Consider the following 15,373-nt stretch of genomic DNA (forward strand, 5'->3'; position numbering starts at 1 on the left):
GCTGCTCAGTCGTTATTCGTTCAACGACGTAGGGCCCCTATTGCCGATATTGTGGCTTATCGATATGTCCCGAGTTCGGCAAGGCTGGGCGCGACAGGGTCTGTGAATCTTTCGTGTTCGTGATGGCGGGTGTCACGTGGCGCAAGCCGAGGGCCTCGAAAGGAATAGCAACAGTAGAGCAGAGCCTCCGGAAGAGTTTCCGGCTGGACGGAGCCCACGAATCGGTTCTAACGTAGCGTCAGCATGGTGTATGGTATGGTCAAAATGAGGAGGCATGTAAAATGTGAGTTGACTAATGACAGAGGGTCGATCAATGGGCGACTTGGCCGGCGATCCCTACATTTGGTTGATGTCACCATCACACAGTGAAGCAATTCCTTTTTTTCTTTTTTTTTTTCTATTCTTTCTTTCTGATCCCTCGTCTTTTACATCGAATTGTAAGCACCTACCGCGACAGGGTGTCCACGCGTCGATCCCGATCCATGTTCAGATGGACCTACGGCTCAGCAACATTCTCCCCGTCACCGCCCGAGCCATTCACTTCAGCAGCATTTCACCCCATATCAACGCGAATTTATTCACTTTCATGCCTGCTTGCTGTTATCTGCTCAGTTAATCGGAGGTAATTATTCAGAAAAGGATTCAGACTAAACCCCAGCCTGTTTTGGAAGCTTTAGAGTCTAGGCAGCTCCGGTCGCATCTCGTGTTGTCAATTCTAGCTTCACGCTGTGCTAGGCCAGAGCGATGTGACGAATTATCCAGGACAAATACATGCGCGGTCATAGAGATAAACGCAGTAGGCTTACGACTTGTCCAAATGGATGGATTATGCCGGGTAACTTATTAACACGTTTGGCTAACCTAGAAGCCGCCTTCGATGATTTTCTGCCGAACCCACTTTTTGTGATTGGCACTCTGCGCCCCAATCGCCGACTCATCGCCCTGCCAGGATCGTCTATTATCGACCAATGTTTCTCCTGAGAGACGAGTGGCCTGTTCAGGAACAGTATGTGCAACAGGCAAGGGGGCCGGCGTCCAACTGGGCTCCAACACTGTGCCAGTGTTGGAAGATTCTGCTCGCTCGGAGGCTGTAATTGTTGTGACATGAGGCTGGTGCAGATCAGGAACCAAGCCGCACCGTCGGAATTAAGTCCGAGGTATCAATATGGACAACCCAAGTTGATTTCCAATCAACTTGGCTCATTGCTGTATATATAGGCTCATGTATCCCTCTGGAAGAATAAGTCAATCCATACCTCTGAACAACAACAGGTTATGAGCCCGAGAGCATAATCTCGGGTGCCGTCTCTACTCATCTGAGAATCATCTCATCAATCTTGATTATATATCTACCCCGCTTTCGCAATCAATACTATGTCTGCTCTGGTCCATGACTCTCCTGACCGAGCCGTCACGGCCATCGAGCCTCTGACGGGAAGCGATAACTTCGCGACCTGGAAACGTCTCATGACCTCCTACCTGAAAGCCAGGCAGGTCTGGGATGTCGTGTCGGGCGACCTTCAGCGTCCCGACTGTCTATTCAAGTACGCCAAACCTATTACGGCGGACATCCACCCCTTGGTGGAGCCCCACCTCAATGGGGCGGTGAGGCAGCGAGCCATTGAAGCGCGCCTCGAAGTGGAGGTCCAGGCATTCGAGCGCCACCGTGAATGGTCGCGCCGTGAAGCCGAGGCCTACCACACCATCTTCCGGTACCTGTCCCCCCACATCAGCATTCATGTCGCGGGACTAGAGACGTCCCGTGACCTTTGGAATGAACTTGAAGAACGGTACCGGCGAATGGAACTCGCCACCTTCTGCGAACTGTTTGCTCAACTTCGCGAGACAACCGGCGAACGATGCGCCAGTGCACGTGATTTTGTTGATCGCGTACGGCTGCTCGTACATCGATTGAATGCCATCGCTCCAGGATCAATCGGTGACAAGACTCATATTGCGATACTGCTCACGCAGATCGGACCGGAATACATCCTGGTTGTGGATGCGATCCAGAATGACAAGGATCCGGTCAACCCGACCACGATCGGAAATCGGCTGTCCAACGCCGAGCAGACGGTCCGACGAAAAGAGTCTCCCGTGCCCTCGCAGGGAGTCCCAGGACCGTCAATCAATGCAGTGCAGAGAAACCCCAAGAAGTGTACCTACTGCAAGAAGCGCGGCCATGCGGTCGCGGAGTGCTGGAAGAAACAGCGCGAAATTCACCCGCCTAGGGACCATGCCCTGAAGGCTGAACGGAGTGCTTCCGGCTCACCAAGAAACAACATGCAAAATATACCGTCAAGCCAGAGAGAAGATCGGCAGGGCCCGCCGACTTCCAAGAGACCGAGGATCAATATCGTGAGGGCGAGGGTGACGACCCTCTATACCCACGCACCGCAACCCCGGTGGATCCTGGACTCGGCCGCCACCAGCCACATCTGCTGGGACCGGAGCTGCTTCAGCAGTCTGCGGCCCCACCGCGAGATGCTGGACACGGCGGGCGATCCAGTGGAAGCCGAAGGGATTGGTACGGTGAAGCTCACGCTCCGGGGGAAGTTCAACCAACCCCTGGTGTTAAAGAATGTATACTTCGCGCCACGCGTCGGGATGAACCTGATCAGCGTGCCGAAGCTGCTGCGAGACCGCTACTCGGTGGTGGCGCACCCGCAGAACGTCTTTGTGCAACGCCGAGGACGGACCGTGGGGACTGCCTACCATGCGGAGGAGGATCTGTTGATCCTGCGGTGCCATGTGAGCAAAAGATCCCGAGAGCGAGTCCAACTGGCGAGGGCGCCGACGACCTATGGCCATGCAGATTCCCTGGAACCGCAGGCGGTGGCCATGGAAGTCGACGACCCTCAGGAGTCAAGTGACGCAGAATGCGCAGCGTCAACCTCTGAACTCGGTGGTGAAGCTGTGATACTCGAAGAAGATGCATGCAAAGGAGTGGACCAGGACTCCGAAGCGTTGTGGCACGCTCGGATGGGACATCTGAACCGGGGAGACTTGAGGGTGGTCCTCCGGCAGACCGGCACTCCGTACCGACCGCTAACGCAGGCGCAGCTGCTGGCAACGCCGCAGTGCCCAGCGTGTATGTCGGGTAAGCAGCATCAGAAGAGGAACTTCCGTGCAAGACGGCCACGTCTGCATTCAACGAGAATCTTTGAAATGATCCATTCGGACATCATGGAGATGCCGATCGCCAAAGATGGCTCCAGGTACGTGATCACCTTTACTGACGATTATTCTCGTGGCTCGTGGGCATATGCCATGAGATGGAAATATGAAGCGCTCCAGAAGTTCCGACTATTTGAGGCCTGGGTGCACCGACAGTTCGGCGCCCAGATCAAGAGGTTCCTCACCGACAATGGGAGAGAATACCTGCCGATCGGAACACACCTCGAGACCCAGGGAGTTGAGTTTGACACCTCGCCGCCATACTGCAAAGGGCAGAATGGACTGGCCGAACGCACGAATCGCACTATCCGGGAGCGGATCAACACGCTCCTGTCTGATGCGAACCTTCCTCCTTCCTGGTGGACCGAGCTTGTGGACACGGTGGTCTATTTGAAGCTGCGCGCGCCAGCATCAATTTTGCAGAAGAAGACCCCGTACGAAATCATCTACGAGAAGCCGCCCTCGCTGTTGCATCTGCGACGGATTGGCTCCCGCGCATGGGTGTTGATTCCCAAAGAGCATCGAGCAAAGCTCGGACCTAGGTCGTCCGAGTGCCGATTGCTAGGTTACTGTGAGCCGAACCAGTACAAACTGTATGAGATCCATTCCGGAAAGACTGTCTTTTCCCGTGATGTCGAGTTCGATGAGAGGACCCCTGTGGCGCCACTCATCGAGGGGGAATCAGGCAACGACCTCCTGGACAACGCTCCTCCATCATCGGTCTTTCCGTCAGTACCTTCCTTGGCTAATGGGCTGCCGACACCACCGGTATCGCCTTTGCCCTTTTCATCCGAGCAAGAGAAAACGCCGTCTCAGCATGGGGAGGAAATACCTCCACCGGTCAATCCAATTGAACAGGAAGCAGAGTCCACACAGGACCTCGGCTATTCCGTCTATGGCCGCAGAAGACGACCTTCACGGCGTCTTCTAGAGTCATTAGGCAAGGTATACTCGATAGGCACATTGAATCCCGCACCGGCCAGGCAAGTCGACCCGGTGGCCTTTCGGGAAGCTGTGTCGGGTTCAGATCAGCTGGAATGGTGGGCTGCCATCCAGAAAGAATATGCGTCGCTTCTCAAACACGGAACATGGGAAAAGGTTCGACGAGAGGACGTTCCCGCCGGAGACCATGTGATTGGCTGCAAATGGGTCTTCAAGACTAAAGTCAACGGAACGCGCAAAGCGCGATTGGTGATCAAAGGATATCGACAGAAACATGGCATCGACTATCACGAAACGTTTGCTGCTGTCTCACGTATGGACTCAGTCCGCTGCATCATTGCCAGCGCCGCATTACGCGGATGGAAGCTTCACCAATTCGACGCCGTCACGGCGTTCTTACACGGTGACGTGGACTCTTCCATCTACATGGAGTTGCCCGAAGGATTCGAAGAGCCAGGCTACGTATGCCGGCTTCGCCGCTCTTTGTATGGACTCAAACAGGCCCCGCGGATTTGGTACCAATGCGTCCACCGTGTGCTGGCCGCCCATGGCTTCACCATGGCAGAATCGGACAACTGCGTGTTCTACAAATCCGATTGCGTGGTCTGTGTCTATGTCGATGACTTTCTCATTACGGCAGCCAATTCGCACGAAATCAAACAAGTGCAACAAGCATTGGAGAAGGAGTTTCAATTGAACGACATTGGAACTCCGCGTTCATTCCTCGGAATCCAATTCGACTATCATGCCGACGGAGGTGTTTCTATTCACCAACACCAGTACATCCAAAAGATTCTGTCTGACTTTGGCATGGAAACCTGTCAGGCGAAGACTACCCCAATGAATCCCAAGCAAGTTTTGAATCATCATCCGGACGAAGCACCTCCAGACGAGGAAGCCAAAGCACGATTTGCAACCGCCATCGGTTCGTTGATGTATCTGATGGTTGGAACGCGACCGGACATCGCGTTTGCGCTGGGCACGTTGAGTCGCTTCACGTCTCAGCCGCAATCGCACCACCAGGTCGCCCTGCAGCGATTGCTTCGCTATGTCAAAGCCACACGAAACCATCGCATCACATACCGCAGCGGACAATTGATTGGATACACGGATGCCGACTTTGGCGGCTCTGTCGTCACTGATGGAGCCTACTCGACGTCCGGGTACGTATTCCAACTTGCGGGTGCGCCGGTCTCCTGGTCGTCCAAGAGACAGGGGGAAGTAGCCACGTCTACAACTCATGCCGAATACATCGGGCAATACAATGCCATTCTGCATTTGCAATGGCTCCGCACCTTTCTGGCCGAAACACAACTGTATCGGTCTCCAGTTACCAACATCATGGCTGACAACCAGTCCGCCATTGCCCTCTCGCGCAACCCCGAGTTCCACAAACGGACCAAACATTTCAACGTGAAATTCCATTATCAGCGAGCAGTGCTGAATGCTGGCGAGATAGGTCTTCAATATGTTCCTACTGAGGAACAAGCCGCTGACGGTCTCACCAAGCCGTTGGGACCTACGGCTTTTGTCAAGTTCTGTAGTCTTCTAGGAATCGAAGCCTTGGAGACTCAGAGGCAACAAACGTGACAGCGCAGGCGCTCTTTCCACTTTATTTTCCCACGAAGGTTTTTTAGTGGTTTTACCGAGGCTTGCCTGCACAGCGTTAATCCAGTATCGCCTTACCAACAAAGCGATCCTGAGGGGGAATGTTGTGACATGAGGCTGGTGCAGATCAGGAACCAAGCCGCACCGTCGGAATTAAGTCCGAGGTATCAATATGGACAACCCAAGTTGATTGGAAATCAACTTGGCTCATTGCTGTATATATAGGCTCATGTATCCCTCTGGAAGAATAACTCAATCCATATCTTTGAACTACAACAGTTTCGAAACCTGCAAGGTACTCACAAAACTCTCAACGCAACTCAAGTGACTCCAGAAAGCCCAACAGTATTAAGATCAAGAGCCTGGTCCCTAGGCACAAATGCAGGCAGGACTCGCACAACACTAGCAGAACACCATGAATTGCCCCTCACGCACCGACGACACGCTCGAGCACTCCGGTTGGAATCAGAACCCCCGGCTCTTCAGCCCCGACACCACCACTCGGAACGACTTCAACGGCATCGCTAATTCCAAGGTTCATCGCATGCATGTAGCCAACACTGGTGGAGTCGGGGACGACGCGATGTTCATCGATCATCGACTGTACAGTCGTGAGCGCCAAGACCCGGGGATGGAGAATGTCCCGGATGGCGAAGTGGTCGCTGCGACCTCGGGGAGTGAACCTCCCTCGAGGGCCAGCGATTCACCTCGCCGTCCTTTCCAAACCATTTTGACGTCTTCCACTGTGTACTGTGCCCGGGAAGTGACTAATTTTGTCCGCTTCATTGGACCCGGGTTTCTCATTGCAGTAGCCTACATCGATCCAGGAAACTACGCTACAGATGTTGCCGCCGGTGCGTCGTACAAATATTCCTTGCTTTTTGTCGTTCTCCTGTCCAACTTGTTGCAATCCTCCTTCAATCCCTATGCATCAAATTGGGCACCGTGACTGGCCTCAATCTGGCGGAGAACTGCCGTGAGCATTTCCCGCTCTGGCTTGTGATTATTCTGTATATTTTTGCGGAAGCGGCAATAATTGCAACGGATATTGCCGAGGTAAGGGTGGTCTCTATCGTAGTATCAGTGCAGATGTACTGATAACTTCGCTAGGTAGTTGGATCCGCGATCGCACTGAACTTGCTCCTAAAGATTCCTCTGGTAGCTGGATGTGCCATCACCTTGACCGATGTTCTCTTCTTACTCATCTTCTATCGACCAAACGGGTCGATGATGGGGTTGCGCTTGTTCGAGCTCTTCGTCGTAGCGCTCGTTTTAGGCGTTGTCGTATGCTTTTGCATTCAGCTCTCCCTTATTAGGAACCAAACTGTCGGGGAAATCTTCCGGGGCTACTTACCATCATCCTCATTAGTTCAAGGGCAAAGGTGAGTTCTTGGAATATTATCTTCTCTATTAAACTTGGAACTGGAATTAATCCCACTGACTGAAGATAATCTGTAGTCTCTACCAGAGTTGTGGGATTCTTGGCGCCACGGTCATGCCACACTCGCTCTTCCTTGGTAGTGGCATTGTGCAGTCTCGCTTGAAAGAATTCGATGTCAATGCTGGCTATGTCGTGTCCACAGTAGCCCTGGGAAGCGACAGCAGTCAAGTGAAATACCGCCCAACGATCCACGCAATTCGCGGTTGCATGAAGTATTCGATCATCGAGTTGATCCTGACGCTGTTTACGTTTGCGCTCTTTGTCAACAGTGCTATCCTTATTGTCGCCGGCGCTTCTCTCTCCGACATTGCCAACAGCAGCAGCGCTGACCTCTTCGGTATCCATACCCTCCTAACCCAGTCGATTGCACCAGCTGCTGGCTTAATTTTTGCCTTGGCCCTGCTGCTGTCAGGTATCTCTGCTGGTATTATCTGCACTATGGCTGGCCAGATGGTGAGTGAGGGGATGTTGAACTGGAGCATTCGACCCTGGCTCCGAAGGCTCATCACCCGTTCTATCAGTATCATCCCAAGTATCATAATCGCGGGAGCCGTTGGCAGGGAGGGTTTGACCCAGACTCTCAGTGCTAGCCAGGTAGTTCTGAGCATAATTTTGCCCTTTGTTTCAGCCCCGCTGATCTACTTCACTTGCTTCAATCGCTATATGACTGTTCGAACAGAGCAGTCTGGCGAGCGCGATAATGAGGTTCTGGTGGAAGAAGTCCCTATGCGAAACCCCTTTTTTCTTTCCGGGGTTTCTGTGCTCGCGTGGCTGCTCCTTGCCGTGATGAATGTGGCACTGCTGGTTATGGTCGGACTGGGCGAGTCCTGAAATGAGTTTCCGAACCCGCCTGTTTGAGGCCATAGTGACGCCCTTTGGCCTAACTGGCGCCCGTGCTACGTTTCAACGGTTTATCAACGACACCATGCGAAACCGCCTAGACGTTTTCTGTACATCAAGCTCGCGCTTCGACGGTTTTGCGTACTGGCCGGCGTCTCGCGGTCGGTGCAGAACCAGTCGGACATGACGGGCGTGCTCAGAGCGATCTATACTATAGATCAGGATGTCGTCTAGGTAGTCTCGCATGGTGTCTTTGATAAACCGTTGAATCGTAGCATGGGCGCCAGTTTGGCCAAAGTGCACCACTAGGGCCTCAAATTCGGAAAGTATTCAGGTACTCTATCCTTAGGAGTCACCATTGGCCGTGATGGCATCAAATAGACCCTAAAAAGACCGAACCATTGTTAACGGGAAACCCCCAACCTGCATCAACGACGTCAAAGCATTCCTAGGTTTTGGGAACTCCCTCATATGGTCTCACCTCCTGAAAAACCTATCACATACCCAAGTAGCACCTATGAAATGGCTCTCCCGGGTATATCTGGACCTGATTCCTCTTCATGGTCTGTTTAGGGCCAGTTTAGTAGCGGGAACCGTTTATTGTCCTCCATTCTCACAGCGTGGTCGGTCTAAGCGTCCTTTTAGGCGTATGATATTACTGTAGTGCTAACAATTCCGAGTATCCCCAATCTCAATGTCCGCCTCCGTGGCTACCCCCAAATCCGCCGTGCCCTCTTCCATGGCTGTCTCCATGTCCGCCTCCGTGGCTACCCCCAAATCCGCCGTGCCCTCTTCCATGGCTGTCTCCATGTCCGCCTCCGTGGCTACCCCCAAATCCGCCGTGCCCTCCTCCATGGCTGTCTCCATGTCCGCCTCCGTGGCTACCCCCAAATCCGCCGTGCCCTCCTCCATGGCTGTCTCCATGGCCGCCTCCGTGGCTACCCCCAAATCCGCCGTGCCCTCCTCCATGGCTGTCTCCATGGCCGCCTCCGTGGCTACCCCCAAATCCGCCGTGCCCTCCTCCATGGCTGTCTCCATGGCCGCCTCCGTGGCTACCCCCAAATCCGCCGTGCCCTCCTCCATGGCTGTCTCCATGGCCGCCTCCGTGGCTACCTCCAAACCCGCCGTGCCCTCCTCCATAGCTGTTTCCATGACCGCCTCCGTGGCTACCCCCAAATCCGCCGTGCCCTCCTCCATGGCTGTTTCCATGGCCGCCTCCGTGGCCGCGACGGCCAAGAAACTTGTTTAGGAAGCCTGACATGAGGAAGGATGCGGCTGATCCACACGAGACTGCGAGACGTTAAACCAGATTTCCGCCTCGGAAGTAAAAATCGGTATTGAAATTGAGATTGACGATGCACAATGATAAAAGACGTTGAGAATAGCAAATTCCGAAGGAAGTCCCAGGATGATGGTGTCGCTCAGTTCAAAAGCCTTTTTCAAAAAGGCCAGCCTGTGCTCTTAACGAGGGGAAGAGTGATTTACCATAAGACTGGATTTGGGGGACGTTGCTACAGTGCAGTAAGACAGTAGTAAAAAGGAATGCGTGATTTTTGCGGCTACTAGTTTAGCACAGCCACAAAATCAAATCGTCGCCACTTATGGAGTATCCGTGGTCCGTACATCACAATTGACATACTGTAATATTATTACATACATCGATTACATTTCGATTAAGAATTGCTCCCTAAAGTTGGAGAACCGAAATAGCCGCACACGACCGTAGAGGATATATGGCATAGACTGAGGCAAAGCCCACCTGGGCCGCCATTTAGACCCACAAAGCCCATTAGTCCCAGTCGGCGTTCATAAAGCGGCTGATTTATATTGATAGATTCCCGTTTTTGACGCCTGTCTCAATCGCCATAACTATTCGCGATATACATGCTCTTGGCCTGGCGGCTTGGAATTTGGGAAGCAGATCTTAAGAAATCTCTCGTCCAGAAAATGGTTGTTAATAACCCAGTATGTTGCAGGGCTATTCATGAATCAAGTCCGTTGGCGCTAAGCCCTGCTTCTGCTAATCGCAACACAGTCTCGCGCAGCGAGAAAGGCGCCGAATGCAAAAGCGCTAGAAGCTGAGCAGCAGGCGCAATTTGCTAGGGAATTCGACCAGGCTGCGTAAGATACTACTTGGATATCTCAGGAAAATGTAACTAATAATTTTGATATAGGTAGCAGTGTCGGAGAGATCAGCTAGCGGCGGTTGCGGGAAGAAGGCCGTCCGGAACGCTTCCGCCTTCTAGTCGACCGTTTCTGCAAGCTCGCCTAGACTCTCAGGGCCTTGAACCTTTATCGCTAGAGTGAGTCCTTTCTCATAGGCTCCGCTGCGGTTTCTTGCCCATTTAGCAAGACGCCACATACCCTACAGGCCATCTTCGATGACCTACTAGACTCGGCGCCAGTGTGCTCTAGATAGTGCTTTTTTGTCGAGTCGTGTCTTTTTGTTGCGCGCCTTAGTGTATTGCATCCAGTCGTAGGGGTCTTTTGTCTTTGTGTGATTGCGTCGTAGGCTACGGAATTCCTTAACGGCAGTCTTGCATTCTTCGTCGAAATCCAGGTTTGACCATACCGATGGGTTTACCCATAGGGTTGAGGAGTCAATTGCTGATTGAACGACGTTCACTAGTGTCATGCATTAACACTCGATTTGCGTCGGGTCTGCTTAGGATAGATCTTCTACATATAGCCTTTCTTCGATCTTCTGAATGAGCTTAGCATAGTCAGTGGCATGCCATTTTCTCCGTTTCTCCTGTAGGCGTATTAGCGTTTCAATATCAAGCACTGTTCTAATAGGAAAGTGGTCGGACGAATATTCAACGTCGTCCGCCCTCTCGCAGAGGATTAGCCTACTAGAGAGACTTGAACTAATAAAGGTAAGATCGATAACCGACGACTGATCGTTTCGAGTCCAGGTGGCTTTCCCCTCCTCCGCGATCAATTCAAGATCGTAAGCATCCGCAATTTCCAGCAGCTATTCAGCTTCATCATCAATTCTAGTTCCCGTTCCTCCCCATACCGGGTAGTGTGCATTCATGTCTCCCACTACCACGTGTTCTGCCATAGGTCTCTTGGCTAGTTCACCTTTAAGCTAGGCCAGGGTATTGCTGCCAGCCCTGTTATACGCGTTATATACAAAAAGGTCTATCCAGCCTTTGTCTAAGTAAGCTCTTCTAAGTTTTAGGAGCTAGTAGTCCTGTAAGATCACCTAGCACGACCAAGTAGCAGGGTCGATCTTTTTCGACACGAAAAGACATACCCCGGGTAGATCTAGGTCCCGTTCCTGACCCTACCATTAACGCTGTCCCGGGGGATTGATTTCGCAGGATAGAGCAATTAGAATGCTGCGGTTGCTGGTTAGTGGGTTGTGTATTAGTGTTCATTCTTCCATGGCTCCTGCACCGCAATGATGTCCGTTACCAGAACCTTCTTGTCTCAGAGAAAGGTGGCCATTATTGGCCACGCCTTATGTACGTTGTATTAGAGTATTTCGAACGAGTATTTCGAACGGATAGGTCTTCCCGTGGGAGGGCGCTCTGTGCAAATTGGATGTCAAACCAGTTGCGGTGATCTGGTTGTTCGTCCATGGTGTCCTCCGGTTCTCCCACACGGCGCCTTTTAGACCCTGTGCTGTCTTGTTCAGATCTTTGAGTCGTAGCCTGGGACCTTGTTGGTCGTTGGCTTGCTGGGACATTCGCAGATGGTGGTGCTTGTTCCTTGGGTCTGGTTCTCGAGCCCTTTGGGCGACCCGGGCCTCTTCTCGGTTTTGCTGGTTCAACCAGTTCTTGGGAAGCCCTCTCCGTCCTCACCGGTTCGAGGTCGAGATCAGTTATGGTCGGTGGGGAGGCTTGACGGGGTTCCACTTCTTGCGGCCTATTTGGTAGATGTATGGATGCCTCCAGGTCGTCCCTCTCAACAGAGACTTGCCTGGTTTCTGGTACCACTCTGTCCCCATGATCAGTGTTACGGAAGTGCAGCGGGACACGGTGATATGCAGGACAGTCGGCCAATGCCTGCTGTGCCTCTTTCATCGCCGCGACCTTCACCGGGCAGTCCCGGCTGACTGGGCGATGTCCGCCCCCGCAGTTGGCGCATTTATGTCGAAGGGCACTCCGAGGTCGGGTGCCCATCGGCACAGTGGCCGCTTTTGAAGACGTTGGAACAGTGAGACTGGATATGCCCCGGTTTTTGCCATTTTCTGCACAGCTTCGTCCGTCCCTCGCGGCAGAAGCGTACAGCATTGTGGATTTGCTTCCCCCAAACGACACCAGTGATGATAGCGCCGTTGGCTACGACTGGGTTCGTGAACTCGATGAGGAGCGAGCCTTCTGCTCGTATCCCTGGTCGCGTTAGCCAACCAAGGTACTGAATCCTGGCGACTTCGCCCCAGTAATTCTGTTTAAGCAGGTCGGTTGCGACGTCGGCCATTGTCTCTGGGGTAGTCTGCATCGACTTCACTGGAATATGATATGCAACAACGCCCCACGACCGTTCTTGTACAACAGAACCTGGCCCGAATGCCTTTAACTAGCCGGTGTGCTTACGGAGGAGCTCGGCCCCCGCAGCACTGTTGGCCACCATAACCACGTCTCCCGAGGGCAGTTTCCGAGCTGCCACGAAGGTAGCCCCTTCAGCTAGGGAGGCAGCGTTCCTTTGTCGGGTAATCACCACCCTCTGTTTTCTGCCCGCTCCACCCGCTCCTTCGGCGTGAGTGCCTGGATCTGCTCACGGTTAGATCCCACCTTCAGTATCAGCTCTCGGTCTTCACGGAGTTTAATTTCAGGCACCCCAGGAGACGATGTGTCGTTACCCCGGGCAATCGGGGCGGCCCCCTTGGCCAGACCGCGCTGCCGGTCACTGGCTCGGACGTTGCGCCACGCAGCTGCAGAATCTGCCGCGGAGGTAGACAAAGCTGTCGATAAGGCGCTCGTTGCTTTTTCAATGGTGTCAATTCGCTGGTTCAAACGTTCGGTGTCGGCATTGATCTTGGTCAGTGCTTCGAGCACCTTGGCCATCCCCTGGCTGTCGCCCCGTTGGGTGTTGAGTGCGTATTGGCGGGCAGCCCGAATATATCCTGTGACATATCGACCCTCTGTACCGTTGTTCTCGGTGTGATTAAGCACCCGGTGGGCCCCTTCTGCGATATCTTCCATCGATCGAGGTGGGTCACCGGGTACCGTGGGATTTGGTGTTCCTCTCCGTTCAGGGGGCAATTTCTGTGCATTCGCACCAGTCGCAACCATCACGGCCATCTTACCTATGTAATAGGTATCAGGTGGTAGCGCTTGAGGTTACGACTACGATGAACTAATTCTCGAGGCCACAGGGCCTCTGATTGGCGAGATATCTCAAGAAAACGTTTTTGCCAAGAAAGAGTTGTTTCCATTCTTCGTCATAGATACAGTTGATACCTGATTGATTGGATTAAATTCACTGGTTCTTTCATTGCAAGTTAAACGGAAATCAAGGGGACAAGAGAACAGCAGGCACCAATTAAAATTTAATTCGAAGGCTTAAAACAGAAGATGCAAACCAATGGTGAAACGGTGAAGTAGTTGAAACAACCTTTCATCGAGAATTAGGCTGATTAAAAAGACGGCCAAACAACAACACCGTCTCCACAGGATGAAAGTCACGTGCTCTTACTATTATCCTTGCCCCCCGGGTATTTGGCAAAAATTATTTCACCCTGACCCTACAAGCCAAGATTAATGATTTGTCATACTCAAATCTTTCAGGCGGAACCCGATTTGCCGGCAGAATCTCTCCAATCTTCGGATCGGATAGCTAACGCACTATTCGGGCGGTTTGAGGTCCACTAGCGAAGCTGATGGTTTTAAAAATGAGGCGAGCTGAAAATAGATCACAGAACTGTGATGTCATTGAGAGCGAAAACGCCCACTTTCCTAACATCATAGCGCATCGCGAACATCTTGACACTCTTGGACCACCATATCCTGGCTCCCCTTATCTCCATTGAAGCCGAACAGCTCTATGTTCTGACTCAAGGTTGTCATAACCTTTAATTCCAAATATTTCCGACGTCAAGCAGGCCACCTTGGCCTGTCCTCTCCAGATGCAGTTACCTTCGCGAGCTCGATGAAACAACGTGGACCTACGTCCACAGCTCTAGGCCAAGTTTTCCTCTTCGTCTCATTGCTAAGCCCATCTGCCGAGTACTGCCATCAGGCCCGCACCAAGGCAGAGCAAGAAGAATGCCGAGAAGACGTTGCGGATAGGAGCTCGACGCATAGACGGACTGAACATGAATTCGTGCGCAAGCAACTCAACGAGACCGGTGTAGATAAGGATGCCAGCGGAGATGGAGTCAAAAACACCGTTGACTATCAGTGTTGTCCGACCAGTGGGTGGATAAGTATTGCGCACACCCAATCCAATTGCAATGGCAATAGGAGTGGTAAGACTATAAGCAATACCCAGAATGTACGGCGTAGAGCTCCTGGACTTAGGCCACGGAATGGTCGCAAGACGAGATCCCAGACCCAACCCCTCAAAGGTCTGGTGGAACACGAGGACAATATAGAGTGTGGTGAATTCGGACCCGGACACTGCGAGTGTCAGGCCGATGAAGATCGAGTGGAAAATAATGCCGAACTCTAGAATGAAGATGCCGATTATCTGAGCGGCATATTCTTCCGATGCTGTAATACCATTCCCCGTTATCTCTGTATCGTAATGCGTGCGAGAGTGGCTCAGACGGTCCTCTACCGCCTTGTGACCCGTAGCCTGGCTCATATCCCCGACGGGTCGATGTCTGTGGTCATTGAAGCTATGTTGGTGGCTCGAACCGAAACTTGAGTAACGCATGACCATCAACTCCACAAAACACATAACCACAACAGTCATGAGAATGATGCCTTCCACCCAACTATACTCGGCGATAGGACCAGTCAAACACTCATTCTTCAGAGCCTCCTCAGCTGGGGCGAGCAGGTGGATAAAAGCAGTCGCAATGATGACACCGGAACCAAAGTATTTCGCTATGAAAAATGCCCAGGATGGTATTCCGGCCCCCACAAAACGTTTCGCAAGAACGGGGAAAACTGCGGCTATCATGGAGCCAGCCATGATGACAAAAATAGATGAAATACGGAGGCCCATCCGACCATCATACTCATTACCAGTGTCACAGGCATCAGCACTGTCAGTGTCGCCTCGTCTGGTGAGAGATCCGAGTAGGTCAGTGTCCATATTGATAAGGCGTAATATGGTTTCCCGATTAGGATTCAGTCAAATGAGAGCTGAGTACCGCGATAGACACCAGCAAGGGATACGAAAATAGTCGGTCGAGGAGATGTGCAGAAAAGTCCTAATAGTAACGAAATCCAAGTGTACATAAAGCGA

At 52.4% G+C, this 15,373-nt stretch overlaps 6 protein-coding genes across 6 annotated transcripts; 1 reads left to right on the top strand and 5 right to left on the bottom strand.

Moving 5' to 3' along the window:
- Positions 1-6,142: 6,142 nt before the first annotated feature.
- On the top strand, positions 6,143-7,999 carry N7506_003285 (uncharacterized protein; the record flags this gene model as incomplete). Its single annotated transcript, XM_056952580.1, has 4 exons — positions 6,143-6,581; positions 6,755-6,783; positions 6,838-7,109; positions 7,186-7,999. The coding sequence occupies 4 exons, from the start codon at positions 6,143-6,145 to the stop codon at positions 7,997-7,999; spliced, it is 1,554 nt and encodes a 517-aa protein (XP_056814272.1).
- Positions 8,000-8,674: 675 nt separating this feature from the next.
- Positions 8,675-9,217, bottom strand: N7506_003286 (uncharacterized protein; the record flags this gene model as incomplete). The annotated part of the gene is made up of 1 exon (XM_056952581.1): positions 8,675-9,217. One exon carries the CDS (start codon positions 9,215-9,217, stop codon positions 8,675-8,677), a length of 543 nt encoding a protein of 180 aa, XP_056814273.1.
- Positions 9,218-10,673: 1,456 nt separating this feature from the next.
- On the bottom strand, positions 10,674-11,072 carry N7506_003287 (reverse transcriptase; the record flags this gene model as incomplete). Its single annotated transcript, XM_056952582.1, has 2 exons — positions 10,674-10,982; positions 11,028-11,072. 2 exons carry the CDS (start codon positions 11,070-11,072, stop codon positions 10,674-10,676), a joined length of 354 nt encoding a protein of 117 aa, XP_056814274.1.
- A 27-nt stretch (positions 11,073-11,099) lies between these two features.
- Positions 11,100-11,391, bottom strand: N7506_003288 (uncharacterized protein; the record flags this gene model as incomplete). Its single annotated transcript, XM_056952583.1, has 2 exons — positions 11,100-11,195; positions 11,302-11,391. 2 exons carry the CDS (start codon positions 11,389-11,391, stop codon positions 11,100-11,102), a joined length of 186 nt encoding a protein of 61 aa, XP_056814275.1.
- A 712-nt stretch (positions 11,392-12,103) lies between these two features.
- Positions 12,104-13,260, bottom strand: N7506_003289 (zinc knuckle domain protein; the record flags this gene model as incomplete). The annotated part of the gene is made up of 3 exons (XM_056952584.1): positions 12,104-12,501; positions 12,553-12,642; positions 12,738-13,260. The coding sequence occupies 3 exons, from the start codon at positions 13,258-13,260 to the stop codon at positions 12,104-12,106; spliced, it is 1,011 nt and encodes a 336-aa protein (XP_056814276.1).
- Positions 13,261-14,167: 907 nt separating this feature from the next.
- N7506_003290 (uncharacterized protein) lies at positions 14,168-15,220 on the bottom strand (the record flags this gene model as incomplete). Its single annotated transcript, XM_056952585.1, has 1 exon — positions 14,168-15,220. One exon carries the CDS (start codon positions 15,218-15,220, stop codon positions 14,168-14,170), a length of 1,053 nt encoding a protein of 350 aa, XP_056814277.1.
- Between the last annotated feature and the right edge of the window lie 153 nt (positions 15,221-15,373).

Source organism: Penicillium brevicompactum, assembly GCF_028827555.1.
Source record: "Penicillium brevicompactum strain IBT 35665 chromosome Unknown utg000002l_segment0_segment0, whole genome shotgun sequence".
NCBI classification, from domain to species: domain Eukaryota; kingdom Fungi; phylum Ascomycota; class Eurotiomycetes; order Eurotiales; family Aspergillaceae; genus Penicillium; species Penicillium brevicompactum.